The sequence below is a fragment of the Scatophagus argus genome, chromosome 17, assembly GCF_020382885.2.
Source record: "Scatophagus argus isolate fScaArg1 chromosome 17, fScaArg1.pri, whole genome shotgun sequence".
Classification (NCBI taxonomy): Eukaryota; Metazoa; Chordata; class Actinopteri; family Scatophagidae; genus Scatophagus; species Scatophagus argus.
In genome coordinates, this window is record NC_058509.1 from 1,238,652 (window position 1) to 1,257,860 (window position 19,209).

A 19,209-nucleotide genomic window follows, 5' to 3' on the forward strand; every position below is an offset into this window, starting at 1 on the left:
TCAGTAAGATCACGCGTGATGCTCCTGTGTGTAACCGTGTTCAAAACTAAACACTACATGTCATTATTAATAGCTGCGTCATCACACTGGGGAGAGTTCAGATTAGTCTAAATGATGCTTTTTGATCAAACGCAAACCAGGGGAAGAAGGGACGAGCTTTGCTGACAGAACCAACGGTACTGGCCAACATTCTGAACAGTTTGATCAGCCGATTTGATAAACACCTGAGCCCACCCATCCCACAGCGTACAGCAGGGCTCGATGGCCTCCTGAACACACTACTGCTGAACCGGGCGCTGCCCACATGTCTTCTTATACCGTTACTGTAGTTAGTATCAGGGCCAAGCAGGAAAATCTGGAATTTAAGAAACTAGAACCCGCAAATGTTTTACATTTATACTTGAAAAATGATGGAGCGGTTCATCAATTATTTAAACAGTCAACTAATTGTAAACTAATTTTATGCCAGTGGACTAATTGTGGCAGCTGTGTCAGTACTTAATTCATTGCATTATGTGCGATATTGAAACAGCAAAATCAGTTTCCTGCCAGTTTGTAAAGGTTCGCCATGTTCAGATTCGTTATCTACTTCTGTGTAATGTCACATCGCGTGAAAGTGTGGCAGTGAGAAAGTGAAGGATGGGAGGATAAGAGAATATTTCACGTCATTACACAACATTTTAGTCACAGCATGTGGCTTCAGGATGACGTCTGTCAGTCAGAGAGAGAAAAGTTCATTAGCTTTCATACATGTTTCATCCAGTGAAAACCTCAGATGTTCAAATCAGAATCAGAAATACTTTATGTGGCGTATTTTCTGCGTGTTCCTCCTCCTACTTCCTGTCTGATAAAACCTGAGGGGCTCAGACAGAAACACAGAGACACAAACTTTGGTAGAAACTTTGACTGCAACAGCAGAATAAAGCACAAAGTCAGATTTAGGAGCAGCAGTCAGGTGAAATAAACAGCAAACTGAGACCAGTGGAGACGTTTCAGGGGCCCGAAGATGTCCTCCAACATTTATGAAGACCCAGATCTGATGCGTAACGTGATATACAGCAAAGGAGAGGACGGAGGAGCGAGAGTGGAGAGACTGGTCGACATCTACGAGGGTGCAGGCGCTTTGACAGAACATCGTGTTGATCTTTCAGCGCAGGATGAAAGTATGTATTAAATCCAGTGGAATAAATCCTAAGTATTACTGCTGATAGGAAATAAACTGAATGTGTGTATGTGGGTTTGCATTCAAGTCAGGGGCTCAGCTTTAACTTTAACTTGTACATTACAGCGAGGGAATTTTAATCATTTAGCTTGAAATCTTTATCCTCTTTACTTTGTCTCCTCTTATTTTTACTCTTACTCAGTAATAATTAATATTTTTTTTTCATTATACACGAGAATGTGGCTGTTGCTCCCATGAAGTGGGAATTTCTTGAATTTCCTGTCCTGTACGTTAAAGCTAAATGAGGTCTTTGTCTCTGCAGGAGCACACGGCGTTCCACCTCAGAGAAACCTTCTGAGCGCTGCTGTACTGGTCCTCGGTTTACTGAGTCTCCTGCTTGTCGCTGGAGTCACCGTCCTGTCCATCTTCTGTGAGGGCTTTTATTACCTTTATAGTCACACATCATTAGTGACTCAGGACCTCAATCAGCCGGTCTGATTTGACACCGCTGTGGTGTCTCTTTGTGTGTTGTCCTTTCACCAGATGTGTCAGTCAACTGGGAGAAAGACCTGCTCAACCGCACTTATCAGACCAGTTTGGAGGAGCTGCACAGCAGCTATGAGAACCTGAGCACCAGTTACTGCTGGCCACAGGGGAGAAAAGGCCGTACGCAGGGGAACGTTACAAGTGAGAGACCCTGAGAAAGAAGCCACAGACTTCAGGCCTTTCACACTGCATAACCTCAGCCTCAAGCTAAGGACAACCCCGCATGAAGAGCTGATGCTTTTCTCACACACACGCACACACACACGCACACACACACACACACACACACACACACACACACACTGTTAACCGAGGGTCAAAGAAGCAAACAAAACTCCTGCACTCACAGATTAATTCTTAAGTCTTCTTATTTACTGTGGGCAAAGAAAAAACAAACATGTTTCAGTTAGAAGTCACCATCAGCCTGATCCAAATCCAGTCCATTATGTCTTTCAGAGATTCGTCTGTTTCCTGTGTACTCTCAGCCCCTCATTTACACAAAACACAGATTAATTTCCAGCGTTGGGGCTTCAGTGTCTGTCACCGTTGGTTCTGATTATCTCTCATGCAGTTGTTTGTTCTCTTTGCTGGTTGGAGTTTGGACCTTTGTGCCGATCACACTGATGATAATGTTTTGTTTTACTGCCTACAATAATAGGAGATTTTTGATGTGGAGTAGAGCAGCTTTGATTGCTTTGAGACATTGTTTATGTTTTCATTTGCTGCTGCTGAGTTTATCTTAACTCTTAACTAATCTGAGCCCAGGGCCACATGCCTCGCACTGCACTTCTGCTACCCCGGGCTGAATGTCTGAACTCTGGTTTTCCTTTGGCCCTGTCCCACAAGGCTAACAGGCCCAAGGCTGGAGTCAGTGTCCAGTCTGAGTGTGCCAGGATGGTGCCAGAGTGAACTCTTTCTTGCCCTGTTGTTAACGGCTCCCTTGAAGGCTTTTCACACTGCACTTAGCCACGGGCTAAAAACATCCTTAGCCTTTTTAGCCCCAGGCTAAAAGCAGCCCTGGGCAAAGATATGCAGTGTGAAAACCATTCTGACTAATCTGTCATTCAGTGATTTGAAATGTGCCATAAGAACACGTCACCTACACAAAATTGTTTCTTAAGGATGGAAGAGATTTCGATGCAGTTGTTACTACAAATCCAGTGAGATGAAAAGCTGGATGGACAGCAGGAGAGACTGTCAGAGCAAAGGAGCAGATCTGCTCATCATAAACAGTAAAGACGAACAGGTGAGGGCCTGTCTCTTAATGTGCAAAGTCTGCGCATATCCGGAATGTCTACTTCATTACTGAGGGTTTCTTTACCTCAGCGACAAGACATGAAACATCAATTTAAAACTACAGAAAGACTTGTGCGTTGACAGAGAAATAATCATCTGTTCTTTTACAAAATCACTAGGAGTTCGTCAGTGAGCTGAGCCAACATGGAGCTTCCTGGATCGGCCTGCAGGCAGTGAAAAGGGATGAGTGGCAGGAGGACGTGGAATGGAGATGGGTGGACAGATCGAAACCAACATATATGTGAGGAATTTACAGTTCAACCGACGGTTTTAACTTGACATCAGAGCAACGTGATGGTTGTGGCGTGTAGCTGTTGATTACTAAGGCCAGCAAAACCAAAGTCAGGCAACACTTCAAACTGATCTGCTGTCAGCAGACACATCGCACTTCCTGTGATTACTTCACAATAAAAGCCAGCTTGTGTGTCGCCACTTCAATGCTTTTACTGTGAAGCGACAGCTGTAGGAAATGTTCAGTTTGTATTAACAGGTGAATACAGCATTTCAACAAAAACGTCACCAGAGACTATACTGCAATACTGCAATATATAATCATTGTGTTACCTCATTTGGTGATAGTCAGTGTATTAATAGATATTTAAATGAAAGTTTTAAATTTACTTTAAATTTAAAAAACTTTAAATTTGTACACAACCAAAGTCTGAAGAAATGGATCTGAAACACTGTGTCACCACATTGGCTCGTATTTAAGAGGCCAAAAAAGATCTCATTCACTTTCTGAAACTTCTCTTCTGTGAGGTACAAATCAGTTAAAAGACAAAGAAACTAAACATGAAGCTCACAAGGAGTCCAGAATTCATTTTGTTTTGAGTTTCCAATATGAAAACCGTAAGCATAACCTTAAGCCAATAACTCTTTAAATCCGTAACCATGCAGTGTCTGCCCCACAGGGCCTGGCGTGTAGGAGTCAACGTAAACCCTGAGGACGGATCCAGAGGATACATCGGACAGCAAGGAACATTTGAACACACCACCAATCACCAAACATCCAAACACTGGATCTGTGAGAAAGAAAATGCTTGAGAATCTTCTGGCAACAACACATGGAACTGTAATATAAAGGGTTATTGCACATAATTCCTTCCCGTCTTTTGCCATGGTTCTTACTGTGTTCACACATACTGACTTGTTGAAAAGTGAAACAGTGACAAAATGAACAGGGTTCACCGTCAGTGAAATGTACTTTTTAGAGAAGGTTTGGCCTGATGGGGGCAGTAATGGACAGCACTGAATGTACGTCACTGTAAATTCACAGGTATGATACCTTGTTCCAAAGCAGGATATCAACTGATCAACTGTCAAAGCTTCATCTCATTAATGTTCTCATATATATAATATGTTGTCATGTGTTATGATGCAGGAAGCAGATGCTAACATGCTGTTTGGTGGTAACACCTCCAAAGCACAAAAGCACAACGTTTACCAATTCTGACATTTAAGAAGCGGAATTGGTCGCTGGGAAATTGAGTTTGTTACAGTTGCTCCAACCAAAATTAGAAGTCTATTATAATAAACATAGAAGTAAAAATATATCTAAAATATAAAAACAAACATAAAATCAATTTAGAAAGTATGTGTGCTGCAGTATTTACTTAAATTGTGCAGAAGCAGTGCAGCAAATACTGTGAAATTGCAGAGCCAGTCACTCAGTACGGTTTTATACTCGCACTACTGCACACATATTTTTTAGACTTTTTTGATAGACTAATTGACTAATTTTGGCCGATATGTCAGTACTTAATTCACTGCATTATGGGAGATTGTGAGAGAGCAAATGCAGTTTCCTGCCAGATTGTAAAGGGACGTTCAGATTTGTTATCTCTTTCTGCTTGTGGTCATATCTGTTTTGAGCGTGCGTTTGATCGAGGGTGGAATGTCAGATAGTGCGGCAGTGAGGAAAAGATGGCTGTGGCGATAAGAGAATATTTCAGGTCATTACACAACATTTTAGTCAAAGTAAACACCATGTTTCTTCAGGATGCCATGTTGAACGTGTATGATGTGTCTCAGGTTACTGCAGAACAACAGAAATAAAGCAGGACATTTTGAAACCATTGGCTGCACATGTTGGCTCTTTGGCCATTCGTCAGTGTGCTGTTTGTACTCCTTCACTTCATCCTGCTGACCTGAAAGCTGTTACTGGGCCTCACAGGTCAGGCGCTGAAAACGCTTGTTTTTAATTCCTTTGTGGTCCATTCTGTTAAACTACAGCAGAAACAGAAACATTTTAACGCCACTATAAGTGAAAAATCTGAACTGTGCAAACACCTTCAAGTCTAATAAACTAAGGGTTGAATCAAATCGTCTGAGCAAAAGGGATAAAAATGTGGCGTGCTTTCTGCGTTTTCCTCCTCTACTTCCTGTCTGATAAAATCTAAGGGGCTCAGACAGAAACACAGAGACACAAACTTTGGTAGAAAACAACACAACAGCAGAATAAAGCACAAAGTCAGATTCAGGAGCAGCAGTCGGGTGCAATAAACAAACTGAGACCAGTGGGAAGCTGCAGAGACGTTTCAGTGGCCCGAAGATGAAGACCCAGATCTGATGCATAACGTGAGAGGGTCAGGGTTAATGGAGGACGGAGGAGAGACAGCGGAGAGACAGGTGGACACGGACGACAACGCAGACACGTTGACATCACAACATCGTGTTGATCTTTCAACACAAGATGGAGGTTCGTACGTATTAAATCCTATGGAATAAATACTTTAATAAATATTACTGTTAATATAATAAGAAACTGAACGTGTACATGAAGTTACAGTAAACTTCAAAACTATATTGTCAGTATATTTTCTACATACACTGAAATTCTTTCTCTGCATTTAACCCATCACTGATAACTATCACATTTTGCACTTTTCCACTGCGACGTGGACATTTTACTCTTTCACATACTCCTATACTAAAAGTGAGTCCAGTCTCAAGGTCCCCTTTAATGAAACCAAACACACCACGCTGATCTTTTCTGAAACCGAATCTAAACTCTTGCTCAGCACGTTAGAAATTTTTTGTGGCAGGAAGACTTTTTTTTCTGCCTTTGAATTTTTATTCTCTCCACTTCTTATTTCTACTCTCATTCTAACAATTATTCTATAATCCAGATTTGATGCATTGCACTAATAAACCTTAAAGTTTGCTGGCTTTCATAACTGGGGAGCTGTTGACCAACAAAAATTTTGTCTCTTCATGTGTGAAACTTGTTCTTGGGGTCGTTTCCATCTCACTTTAAGAACCAAATGTCTTCATTCTGGTCTGTTCAGATCTAAAGGAGGAAAAACCCGCTGCTTCATCAAAACGTGTTGTGTGTGTGCTTTGCCTCTGCAGGAGCATACAGTCAAAAGCATCGTCCAGCTGTCCAAAGAAAAGCTTTGCAGGCTGCCGCAGTGATTCTGACACTCTGGCTGGTAGTTGGAATCACCGTCATAATCAGATTCAGTGAGAACATTGACTTTATTTTAATGTCATATGAGTCACTCATACACTCGAGCTGCTGGTTTGTTATCACTGCACTGTCTTTGTTGTGTTTTTCCACCAGATTTATCAATACTTTGGGAAAAATACCTGCTCAGCAAAAGGTATGAGAAGCTGCAGAACAGTTATGACAACCTCAGAAACAGTCACCAGTTAAAGGAGACAGAAAGCCACGCAGAGGGGAACTCCACAAGTGAGAAACAGTTCCACAGAAACAGCAGAGTTTAAGCTCAAGTATCTGTCATTCAGTGATTTGAAATGTGCCATAAGAACACGTCACCGACACAAAATTGTTTCTTAAGGATGGAAGAGATTTCGATGCAGTTGTTACTACAAATCCAGTGAGATGAAAAGCTGGATGGACAGCAGGAGAGACTGTCAGAGCAAAGGAGCAGATCTGCTCATCATAAACAGTAAAGACGAACAGGTGAGGGCCTGTCTCTTAATGTGCAAAGTCTGCGCATATCCGGAATGTCTACTTCATTACTGAGGGTTTCTTTACCTCAGCGACAAGACATGAAACATCAATTTAAAACTACAGAAAGACTTGTGCGTTAACAGAGAAATAATCATCTGTTCTTTTGCAAAATCACTAGGAGTTCGTCAGTGAGCTGAGCCAACATGGAGCTTCCTGGATCGGCCTGCAGGCAGTGAAAAGTGATGGGTGGCAGGAGGACGTGGAATGGAGATGGGTGGACGGATCGAAACCAACATATATGTGAGTAATGACCACAGATGTTGTACTTTGAAAATAAATAATACTTAATCGTATTTCAAGTAATGTTAAAATTCTGAGTTGTATGCTGTCATTTTAAATTATCACTACATGACATCAGATGATTAATTTCGTTTTAAATTTGAACATTTTTCTGAGTCCCTGCACACAATCTAAGTCTGACAACATGGATCTGAAGCGGTTGAGATCAAAATACAAAAGAGGCTGAAGCCACTGATCTCCCCACAGCTCAGTGTAAGGAACTTGCAGTCTACAGCTCTACCAACAGATGGCGCCAACATGTTCATATTAATCCTCCTCTGTGCTGCCCTCTTCACTGAAATCAGTAAAAAAGAAACTCATCTCAACCTCTGAGTGTCCTCTTCTGTGGTGAAACTAAATATGGCCAATTCATTTTGTTTTGAGAGTTTCCAATATGAGAACTGCATGCATAACCGTCAGCCAATACCCTTTTGACCCGTAACCATACAGTGTCTGCCCCACAGGGCCTGGCATGTAGGAACAAACATAAGGCCTGTGGACGGATCCAGAGGATACATCGGACAGCAAGGAACATTTCAACACACCACCAGCGGATCCAAACACTGGATCTGTGAGAAAAAGTCAACAGCAACATGAAGATATTGTTAAGTCTACAAATGCTAGTAGTGTATCCGACACAGTTCAATTTGTTATTTTTGTTCTTTATCTGCTTCTTTTTTTCTCAATAAAAGTAAAAAAAAAAGCAAAAATAAAAAGAACCCAAAAGTACTGTTTAGCACCAGATCGATAGGCAGGATCAGTAAGAGCAGCAGAACAGTTCAAATCTGCCAGAGGCCGAACAGCCAAAAACTGAGCAAGAAAAGTGCTGCACTGTAGCCTCCAAACATGACAAGAGGAACTCAAGTTAAAAACTCAAGATCTACAAGAGTCATAAAATAAAAAATAAAATAAAAATGACAATCTGCAGCTGCAGGTGCTAATTTTGCAGGTTTTAATTGGAAACGTGAGGGTGTCGCTGCGATCTGCCCCACAGCAGTGACGGCATGCTACTGTTCAGCCATGGATTCAAATTCATTTTAAACTGATCAAATCTTCACTTCATTAAACATGAACATTTGGTTGGAAAACGGTCTACGAGACACCAAGAAAACATTGCCAGCACGACGGGAATGGATGTGAACAGGATGGGAATGGGTGGACAGCTCGCCGCTGATAGAAATGTGAGACATTTTAAAGGTTTTCTTGTTTCTGTCACAACTCCATCAAAGTTACTTTCTGACACTAAAAGAAATGTTTTAAAAATGTTGTGTATGATATCAGTGTCTGTCTATGAGGAGCTGATGAGCTCCATGATCCAGCACTACATTAGTATACAGAATACTTTATATTACAGTACAGACACTGTGCTGAATGACACTGTCTCTGTCCTACAGGTTCTGGACACCAGGACTGACACATGATTCCACAGGACAGTATGAAGCACGTTGTGATCAAGATGAAAAATGGACTCAAAACCAATATGATTACAAAAACTGGATCTGTGAGAAACAGATTTCTTGCATTCTTTGCTGACAGACGGGTGTGTAGTGTTGGTCTCAGCTCTGTCAAGTCAAACAGAACTGTTACCAATGAACCTCTTTATGAACCTGTTTACCTGGAGTGTGGGTCAAACAGGTGTTTCTGAGTATTCCACAACTTTCTCACGCCTTGTCACTACTGTCTCTAAATTCCACCACTAAACCACTCAACCACTAAATTCAGTATAAACTTATATTCACAAAAACACTCTTGTTTCCACCTTGCTGCATATATGAGTCTGTTAGCCACGTTACAAATCTGACTGATCAGTCTCAGTTTTCCCAGGCTGAACACACATCAGGGTCAGAACTAATTCAGTCCAGACTGGTTCAGCACCAACAACCTGTCATGCTACAGTTTGACAACATCACATTAAAAGACATCCAGCAAACTGTCCACTGACAGACGTAAACACAGAGTTGCCTCCCCTCATCCTGCACTCTGTCGCCTCAGGATACGTTCTGCCCATCAAGTGCAACGGTCACTCATCGCTGGCCCTTTTTTCTGCACGCCTCCATACTGTTTAACATCTATGACCTGGTCTCTGGCACACGCGGTACAGACAGCAGAGCGACTTGTTCAGGAACTCTCCACTGACATCACATTTCCTGCGTCAGAGATGTGTGTGTGCTGTGAGGACAAAATGCAGCTGTGCACCAACGTATGAATGGACACACACACCTCTGCTGCTGAGTGAGGACCTTATATTTACTGTCACTGTAAATATAAAAGCCAAAAACAGCTTCGTTTAGAGATTCAGATATACGTTTAGATCGTTTATCTGAAGGGTATCAGAAGTCCAATAACTGAACTTCAAATCAGGTTTAAGTGGTGCTTTTTATGTGTTTATTTGTGTGTGTGGCTCTGGTCTGTTTTTCTGTCACTACCTGTGTTGGGGTCTGTCCAACTCAAAGACAAAGAAACAGACTGAGGTACCAAAAACAGGTTCAGTTAGGTTTTCAGTCATTTGAGATCTTTACCCCGCAGCTGATTTAAACTTGAATGTCCAATGTACCAGAAAAGTCCCAGAGATCAGAGGAGATTCAAGTGGAGATCTTTGGGTATGAAGAGCATCACACTGGGACCCAAACAGTTGGCAGGTTTGAAATGGTGAATACCGTACAAGGGAGTTAATGTCTACTTTTATGTGACTATACCATAATTACATACTGGGAGAAAATTCAAAATTGATCAGTTAACGGGATATTAGTCACCATTCAGTATGGGTGATTGCCAGATGTGTGGTGAGCCATTCTTATCCAGCAATCACATCTGTCAGAGTCTTTCAAATTCTTACACTTGCCCATATTTTCTCTGTTTCCAACACATCAGCTTCAAGGACAAAATCGTCAGCTGCTGCCTAACATATCCCACCTGCTGCCAGTAGCCACTGTAACGAGATGAACAATGATATTCCCTTCACCTGTCAGTGGTCATAAAGTCATGGCTGGTCGGTGTACATTCCTGCTCGTTTCACTCTGTTTAGTGTGAAAGTGAAAGATGAGAGAATTATACGTGACAGGCAAAATTCTACACAGTTCACATACAGACAGACACAGCGTGGCAAGCTAACAGATGAGTTGCCATATCCGAATTTGCATAATCATGACTCGACTGCTACTTTATGCAAATGAATTCGTCCAGCATGATGCACCAGACACGAAAATCAAATTACACTGTCAAACTAAGCAGAGCTAATAAAATATGAATCAAGGTTATCTTCTGTAGTGCTTATTTCTGTAGTGATGTTGTGTGTCTAAATGTATCCTGCTGGGATTCTGCACCATTGGGCAAACATCGCCTCAAAAGTGTTTAGAAATCTTAATAAATTTCACATATACCGACACTCCCTCTGGGATAACGTCATGGCTTACATTGTAGCTCAGCATGTTTTGATGCAGTTGATGCTGAGGATGAACAGCCAACCCCAGAAGCAGGGAGTTTCATCATACTTTATGCTTTGCCATCGTTAGTTGTTGGTCACTATATCGTGTTGTTTCACACTTTAGTTGGCCAACAGATTTCATCCTTGTGAGCTGAGTGAATATTTTTTCCAGGCTTATCTTTTCTTCTTTTAAAGTCTGAAACAATGAAATTCAATTCAACGGGAACATCTGATGAGCAGATATGTCTCTTGCATCTTTGTTGTGCCCCTCGTCAGATATTTTGGTCACATTGGAAAAAGACCAGCTGCAGAGACATTATGACAACCCGCTCAACAATTACAGCCAGATACAGGATGAAGTAAAGGGGAAAAAAAGCTCCAGGGAAAACAGTCAGGTAAAGAAAGCTGCAAAACAGAAAATACAACTAGTCCTGCAAGCTGGTACGCTGGGGTCAAAGCATTCCACAACTTGCAACCAAATGCTCATTGACCCACAGTAAGCAAAAGGAGAAACAGCAGTTCACCAGGATATAACAACAACACATAACACCCATTAAAACCAAAAACTGTGGTTTTGTCAGTGTGGCTCTGACTCAAGAATCAAGGCAGACAAGGCATTAATAGTGAGCTTCATATGGACTGGTAGGTGAAACTTAAATACAAATTAAATTATTCTTATTCTGAAGTCTAAAGTAAACAACACTGAATAATCACACTTGATAAACACTTGTCTGACAATAAGGGATGGGCTGTCCTCAAGGTTGGAAGAGATTTGGATGCAGTTGTTACTATAAAGTCACAGAAAGCACAAAGTGCGAGGAGAGCAGGACAGACTGTCAGAACAGAGAAGCAGATCTGGTGGTCATCAACAGCAGAGACGAACAGGTCCGTGTCTTTCTTCATGCCATTAATTCATGTTTTATAGCTTGGTTGCTGCTGTCATTTTATTTGCCAAATACTCCAAAATGACTGATAGCAGAACTATTTTTACAAGTCCTTTTACACGGGACAAAAAAACCTACCAACACCCATAAACATCTGGCTGTTGTCATCATTGGGAAGGAGAACAATCAGTATTCATTCGTGAGTCAAAGGACTGCGCAGAAATTACAGATATTTCATATATCAGATCCAGCTCAGATCTTTGTCTGGTTCATGACACGATGCGGTTGACAGAAAGTTTGAGAGTCTCAAGTTAAAGATATAAAAAGATATAACTTACCAACCAAGTTAAAGATATAAAAACATTCACAGTCACATCATCACTGGCCTCCATACTGTTTTAAAGTTAAAGTTTAAAGATTGGATATCATCTCCACATTTGATACTCTATGAAAAGCATGTTTTCTCACTCTAGTTTTTCTCTCAGTGACAGATACACCATGTAAAAAATATTTATCTTCTGTCTTGTCAAATGATCAGGAATTTGTCAGAGAGCTGGCTGAGTCTGAAGTCTCCTGGATCGGTCTAAAGGCTGAGTACGCACACAAATCAACAGGACAGGAACCGAAGCGGGAATGGGTGGATGGATCACCACTGACACTGACGTGAGAAATTTTACAAGCTTTCATTTCATAATGACATCAAAAGTATACCCAGTAGAAGTATACATTAAAAAGAGCACAAAAGAAAATTCCTACATTCAGTTGATATGGAATCAAATGAGATAACCTGAAAGTTATCACTGATTAAAATAGTTCAGTTCTTCATATGTGTGAGGCCCACCTTCCCACACCAATAATTTTATTACAGTTTCAGTGCTCTAAGAATCGACATAAAATAATTAGTACTTCTAGGTTTATTTAAACTGACGACCTTTCCTTTTGTCCTACAGATTCTGGGAGAGAGGACACTCTCAAAAAACCTGGTTCCAGTATGCGGAACACCACACTAAACAAGGAAAATGGACTCAAAGCAGATGTTATAATTCCAACAACTGGATATGTGAAAAAGCGTTTCATGCTCCCTTTGTCGATAGAGATGAGTCGTGTGAATGTCATTACATGTCATGTCATCTACATATCATCCAAAAAAATAACTGTTCGTGCAGGAAGTCACTCTGTGGCACTAAAATAGGAAGGTTGTTTCTTGTTGGATTGACTTAAAATTGCAATAAACTATTTATTTGACCACATGGGGGCAGCAAAAATGTTTTTTTTCTTTTTGGTTTATGCTGCTGTGACTTCCTTGACAGTCACTGTTTAAAAGCTGCCACACTCACAGGGAAACAAACAGTGAAGAACAGGATCACTTTATTTCCAGATGTCCACAGACATTCAGGCACCAGATCTGAGGTTGAATATGAGACACGGCACCGGAGCCGAAAAGATGGGAGGACAATACGAGGAGAGTCAGGGGGAGGACTACAAGAATGAAGACCTTCTGAAACACAGAAACGCTTATCTTGAGTCCCATAAAGTCAGTAAGTAAGAACAACAACAACAGCTTGAGAAGTTCGTGCATGTTTGATTAAATTCTGAACAATGAAGGTTTCTTCTGTTTAACTTTTCTACAATAATATCAGGTAACTTCAACACATGTTTAAGGACTGATTTGCGCTCTGGACTGAAATGGACGCTAGTGTCTCATACAGTAGCCCTTAATAAGCGGATGACTGAAGGATGAAATAATCCAAAACTTAGAAAACTGTTTTCATGTACTTTGTCTCTGCAGGACCCCTCAGTCAGAACAGAAGCCATTTCACGACAGCAACCATTCTGGGGGTGACATATCTTCTGATATCGGGTGGGATCTTCATGCGCTGTGAGCTCTTCCTCATCATTCTATGACAACATAACAGACTCTGTGTTGTGTGCTTGGACCGTTTGGTATTTTCCTGACCATTAAATCCTTATTGCCAGCCTGTGAGGTGTTTGGGTTCCCCAGCAACGTGCGCACATTGATAAGGTCAACGTGTCAGTCATGTGGGCCAAATGCAGTGATTGGATGGGTTTGTGACAGCCACAGACAACAGAATTTTTTTCTTTTTCATTTTATTAAGCATTTATTGATAGCTATATGGATGTTCAGAGATTTTCTACTAATATCATGAAAAAATGCCTCTATCATAACTTACCAACCAAATCCTCATGTCTGGTTAATTTTATATTGTTAATCTGCTTGCTTTGTTTCACTTCTCGCCAGATATTTTGGCCACGTTAGATAAAGAACATTTGGCGATGGAGCGAGAGCGGCTCAACATCAGCCTGAACCAGGCACAAACCACAATCATCAACCTCACTGAAGAGAACGATGAGCTACAAACCAGATACAACGTCCTGAGCAAAGACTACAGCCAGCTGCAGCATGAAAGAAATAAGCTGAAGGCTCAGCTTGCAGGTGAGAGCAGTTGTTCAAAACACTGATCTTTGACTCTTGGCAATCTGAGATTAATTTTTCTTTTCTTTCCCTATTCGGAATAATCTGTCTCATCTCCCATGAAGCCAGGGCTTGGCCTTCTCCCAGTTGTATGATGTGGCTTCCTAGCATGTGGCACCCAATGTAGACAGATGCGTTCTCAGTTCACTGAGCTGCCATTTTTATTATCCTCGCGAATGAAGCAAAACCTGTGAGCCAATTCAGGCAGTCCGCTTGAATCTGCTGCTACAGCCATGCGGTCTACTCTTGTCCCTGCAACACAACCAACGACCACCTTTAATCACATCGGTGACCTGCAGCCGGCACTTCTGGCACCTGATGCTGCTGCTATTCATATGGAATTCCCATGGCCCCACCTCCACCCCAGCATCCACCTGTCAGCTGTCAGTCTGCCTTCTTCTGCAGGGGAAGTTATTGCCCCCATACGGTCCCTGCACTGGCTGATGTTTAATGTACAAAAGCTACCAACTCTGGAACCACTGGCTTTGCAGTATACATACTCTTCCATTAATTTATCAACCAGGCGTACACTTCTTATTGACATGATTGACACGATGTATGTGGTGTAATGCTCTGAGTAACCTTTTAGGAGTCCAGCTCCATGCATTTAGTGTTGTTTTGTATTTATGTTTGTGATTTAAGCCTGTTAGTGAGATACATATGAAAATCATCTTCCAGCTTTCAATGTTTACATTTCATATTGTGCATGGTGACTTAGAGACGAACAGTATCAAAATAAATAACACTTAATGCAAACTCAAGAATTCTTCCATGTTCATTTGTGGCTGTGGTTTGGAGTTTGGACAGCTGAGTTGAGTAACGCTCTGATATTATTTGGGACTTTGGTTACAGAAAAGTGACTCAGACTGAACTAGTGCTATTCAACTAACAGGCTGCAGTGCACTTCAGCAACATGTCCAACTGTCGTCTTTCAGAAACTTCAATGCACTGTTCAATAAACTCTGAAAGCACCGATGACTGCATCTAAAAGAACATGGCCTGAGAGAAGCTTTATCAGATTCAAGACAGGAAACGGCATTAGAGCCGTGCTGTTCCAGGAGTCACATGAGGCCCAAACACAGTAGATATTCAGACGATAGTGAGCGTAGAGTGTAGGCTGGAGAGCAGAGCCCACGTCTGTTCTCTGGTGTTATTAAACTACCCATCAGCAGCATTTTCCACTTATCAGAGCCTACTTATTTTTACACTGGAACCAACTTATTTCTTCAACCGCGTTCGATCTCCAGACTCAAACCACTACTCCCACAGTCTGATCTCGAAAAGGTGACCCATACCTCCATTTTCTCCACGTTAGACTATGGCAACTCACTTCTGTTTTAAATTTGTATAATTCCTGTATTTTGTGTCAATTATTTTTCTGTTTCATTTGCTGTTGTTTAATCTTAAATCTTCAACTGTCTACAGGTATTATCACCAATTGTCTATTGCCTTCTGTTTGTATACAATTTGGTGGTTTTGTTTTTAAATGTCTTCTTAAGCACTTTGGAAACCAGTTTTTTTTAAAAGAGCTATATAAATAAAGTTATTATTATTATTATTATTATTATAGACAGGTAATTTGACTCATATTGTGTCATTTTCTCTGAAAATTAAAAAATCTAAATATTATCTACACCTTATGAAACCTTCACATGATGTTGATGCTCCTCTTCTTCTTTTGACAGATCCCTGTTAGGGGTCACCACATCTGTCTCCAGGACCCACTGAACCTAACGATGTGATTTTGGGATATCCGCCAGATGCTCTTTCCTCCTCATTTCACATGCCATGACACAATGTGAGGTCACCAAAAACCTTTTAGAGGGCTGTGTCCACAGTCAAGATTATTATTTCCTAAAGCAAGCTGAGGGAATTGTTTGTAGGTTACAATGTCCTTTGACCACTAAAATCCAATCAGTTCACATTTGAGTCCAAGTGGGTCAAGTCTTAAGCTATTCATGAGAATGGGACTGATGGAAAAGCAGTAAACCTGCTACCTTCGGCTATGACCGTCACCAGGGTGAGGGCCTAAAAACTGCTGTGTGAACTGGTTCCTGTTTACCCAGAGGTCGTCCTGCAGCCAAGCGACAGCAGCTCTGAGTTCCAGGGTCAATAACTATCAGTGAAAAGTTATCCCTTACATGATGGCTGCTCAGAGTCATCCACATCCACAATCAACTGATTTCTGCCCCCAGTTTGTTATAATGAAAACACTCTGAAAACTGCCTTATCACCACAGCAGACCTCAGAGGAATGAAGACTGTAAAAAACTAAAACATTCAGAGTCCAAACATTGTAAGCTGTTGATTTTAGAGAGGAAAAAAAGTATGTACATTTTCTGGTGCGTGCAAAATTCTTTTTTTTTTCTTTTTCCATGTTTTTCCATGACTTTTTTGTATTTTTTAAATGTTTATTGATGCATTGTTTATTGACATGTGCTATGAAATATGTTTTTCTGCAGTATCATGTTTTGTTTGTTGTGTTTCACTTGATTTTTTTCTGTTCTGTTACGCCTGTAATGTTGCTGTGTTTTCTGTCTCTTGATCAGTTTTATGAGATTCTGTTTTCTTTAACCACGTCTGTCTTCTGCACTGTGGTGTTGTATACTTTCATAAACACATAAATCATTGAAAGTCTCTGTTACGCCCACAATCACTTCATTTAATAAAGAAAATCTTCCTGAAATGTTAGGCTGATGAGTCTACATTTGTGTTTAATATTTTTGTTTTGTGTGCATGTGAGTGTAACAGTTTTTTTTCATTAACTGAACTGTTGGTCTACAGTCTCAGTACTGTAATATTAGCATTGTGCACCTGAACTCTGAGAACTGAGCTTACCTGAACAAACAAAAGTTTTAAAGAATGTGTATGTAGTTATAAGGTTGGGCGAAGCTGCTGAGTGTGTGTTCAGGGCAAGAAATTAGTGCTGCCTGTCAGAGGGTCAGCACACTGCATCCCAAAGCCAGAGTGACAGTACAGCACAGGAGTGACTTTTCACACTCACATTTTCTCAGAACAAGCATCAAAACAGGACACCAGTCATGACTTGGTATCAGATTCAAAACCAACACGACTTACCACCGGGCCTGGCTCTCCACGATCTCCTCTGGGTCCTCTGATGCCCGGGCCTCCCTGTTTAAAACAAGCAAACAGCAGGAGCTGATTAGAGGTGCACAGTTAACACATACAGTGTCTCTCACACTTAGTGTTTGTGTGTGTGTGTGTGTGTGTGTGTGTGTGTGTGTGTGTGTGTGCAGAATGAAGAGAAACAAGATGAGATACAAGATGAGTTTGAGAATAAAACTGCACTGAATGAACTCAAAGTGTACATGAGACATGAGACGTGCAGGTAATTTTGTATGAGCTCAACCCCTGAGAAACAGGCCCACAAAGAGGTGTGTCTGGATACTTTTGTCATATAGTTTATGTGGACACCAACAGTTTATGTGTCCATCTGTCAACCTGACGCTGCAAAAATGCCTCATTGCATGACGCATTCAGTTGGATTGTTCCCTCATGTAAAATGTCACAGCACATTTCAGCCGGGTGTTAAGCCTCTTTGGGGAACAGAATCGTTTTCATTACATCTGACGAAGATGTGGACTTCATATATGTTCAGCATCATGTGGTTGTGAGTGGGTGTGTGTTTGATGTTTGAAAAATGTGTGTGTTGTGCTCACTGGTGGTCCAGCAGGGCCGGGGGGGCCTTTGCTGTCCTGGGTGCAGGTGCAGGCTTTGGGCATGGCTGGGCAGTCTGTCTCCTTCCTCTGGACGGTCACAGCATAATGATGATGATGATGATGTCATGAAGATGAAAATGTAGACAAGAAAAGAAGGAACGTGAATGACGTGTCATGATAAGTCTTCGAAGTAAAGCAGATAGGAGTGTGACTCATTACTCCCCCTAATACGTGACAGCTTTTCCACTTCAATGTTGGGCCGAGCTTTACAGCTCACAGTGGAAGCATGTTTTCACTGCTTCCTTTTTTGATGTTGAAACAGGAAATACATATGTGACTTTTTTCAGTTTTTTTATCCTTAAAACCGAGGACGTTTAACATCTTCTCTGAGACCGATATGAAAGCAATTCAAGATTTCTTTCACGTCACTGGCATATAAAAGTACAGAGGAAAACTTTATAAATCTGATATTTGCTCTTTAAAGATCACAGCCTCCTTTGGACCAAAGTTCATCCAAAGAAAATTAGCAGCCTGTCACTTGGGAAACTATGACTCAATTTATAGACTAAACAATTATTGATGATCCATCAATGGTAAGAATAATAGTGAGATTAATTAAAATGAAAGCAATTGTTGTGGCAGTCCTGCTCCTTTAGAAAGTTCGAATCTTGAGCATTGCCAGAGTTTACAAAAACATTTTTAAAGGGTATAAAAATAATGTAAAAATGCTTTAAAATCTACTGACAGTACATCTTGGTGCACACAGAACACAGTAAATTATTATTATTATCAATATTATTAATTATTCAGCTGTTAGCGTTTCCTTGGTTTACAGACAGTTGACAGACAGATGAACTTTGACCTCACCAGCCCAGGAAGTTCGCAGCACTTGTCCCGGTTGGCCCACGAAGTGCTGCAGACGATATCAAAGATCTGGAGCTGGAACTGCAGAGGACGAAAACGCACAAAACCAATTTTAATAGCACAAACCAAACCAAAATGTGTTTCAGCACACAGCTGAACTTTCAACAGCAAGACATGGATGTCCAAGGTCCTGGAAATGAAGGGGAAGATTTGATTTGCATTTCAGTAAACAGAAAGTTCCCTTATTTCAGTTCTGCTCGAGAACATGACACAATGAAGTGTGTTTTACTTATACGATAATAAACAATTACTGTCACATCATCAGTTAACGTTCCGTGTGGGATCCACAAAGACAAGGAAATTTCATGCTCACGTAGGAGGGAAAAGTGATGGGAATAAAATCAAAATGTGATGAGGTGATGGAGGTTTATTCTTATTTCACATGGCAGGCATAAAATCACTGATGATCTCTGCTACAAGTCACCAGATATCTCGAGGTATTTTTGTGCTGTGCGAATAAGACATTTAATCATCATCTCGCCTCTAATGCCAAAAAAACATCCCCTGAGGTTTACAGGTTTCCTTTGAACCCTTTTGCAAAGGTC

General features: G+C 41.1%; 3 protein-coding genes across 7 annotated transcripts in view; 2 read left to right on the plus strand and 1 right to left on the minus strand.

Moving 5' to 3' along the window:
- LOC124075141 (collagen alpha-1(XIV) chain) overlaps positions 1-19,209 on the minus strand; it is a 110,194-nt gene that overhangs the window by 11,624 nt on the left and 79,361 nt on the right. For all 5 annotated transcript variants that reach the window (XM_046418558.1, XM_046418563.1, XM_046418560.1 and 2 more), the window contains 3 exons: positions 18,608-18,685; positions 17,741-17,827; positions 17,139-17,192 (listed from right to left, as the gene is read on the minus strand). In XM_046418558.1, the coding sequence (XP_046274514.1) occupies positions 17,139-17,192; positions 17,741-17,827; positions 18,608-18,685 (219 nt within the window). The remainder of the gene's footprint in view (positions 1-17,138; positions 17,193-17,740; positions 17,828-18,607; positions 18,686-19,209) is intronic.
- Positions 784-4,102, plus strand: LOC124075142 (CD209 antigen-like protein D). Its single transcript, XM_046418564.1, has 6 exons — positions 784-1,163; positions 1,485-1,592; positions 1,706-1,849; positions 2,830-2,954; positions 3,124-3,245; positions 3,916-4,102. Exons 1-6 carry the CDS (start codon positions 1,007-1,009, stop codon positions 4,046-4,048), a joined length of 789 nt encoding a protein of 262 aa, XP_046274520.1. The 5' UTR covers positions 784-1,006; the 3' UTR covers positions 4,049-4,102.
- LOC124075143 (natural killer cells antigen CD94-like) lies at positions 5,473-7,930 on the plus strand. The gene is made up of 6 exons (XM_046418565.1): positions 5,473-5,702; positions 6,356-6,466; positions 6,567-6,695; positions 6,805-6,929; positions 7,099-7,220; positions 7,724-7,930. Exons 1-6 carry the CDS (start codon positions 5,573-5,575, stop codon positions 7,854-7,856), a joined length of 750 nt encoding a protein of 249 aa, XP_046274521.1. The 5' UTR covers positions 5,473-5,572; the 3' UTR covers positions 7,857-7,930.

Bases quoted from the DNA above. Each gene is read 5' to 3' on its own strand.
- LOC124075143 (XM_046418565.1), top strand. From the start codon at position 5,573: ATGCATAACGTGAGAGGGTCAGGGTTAATGGAGGACGGAGGAGAGACA. The intron at 6,930-7,098 runs GTGAGGGCCTGT...CAAAATCACTAG, and splicing joins TAAACAGTAAAGACGAACAG to GAGTTCGTCAGTGAGCTGAG. The intron at 7,221-7,723 runs GTGAGTAATGAC...TCTGCCCCACAG, and splicing joins GGATCGAAACCAACATATAT to GGCCTGGCATGTAGGAACAA.
- LOC124075142 (XM_046418564.1), top strand. From the start codon at position 1,007: ATGTCCTCCAACATTTATGAAGACCCAGATCTGATGCGTAACGTGATA. The intron at 1,164-1,484 runs GTATGTATTAAA...TTGTCTCTGCAG, and splicing joins TCTTTCAGCGCAGGATGAAA to GAGCACACGGCGTTCCACCT. The intron at 1,593-1,705 runs GTGAGGGCTTTT...TCCTTTCACCAG, and splicing joins CACCGTCCTGTCCATCTTCT to ATGTGTCAGTCAACTGGGAG.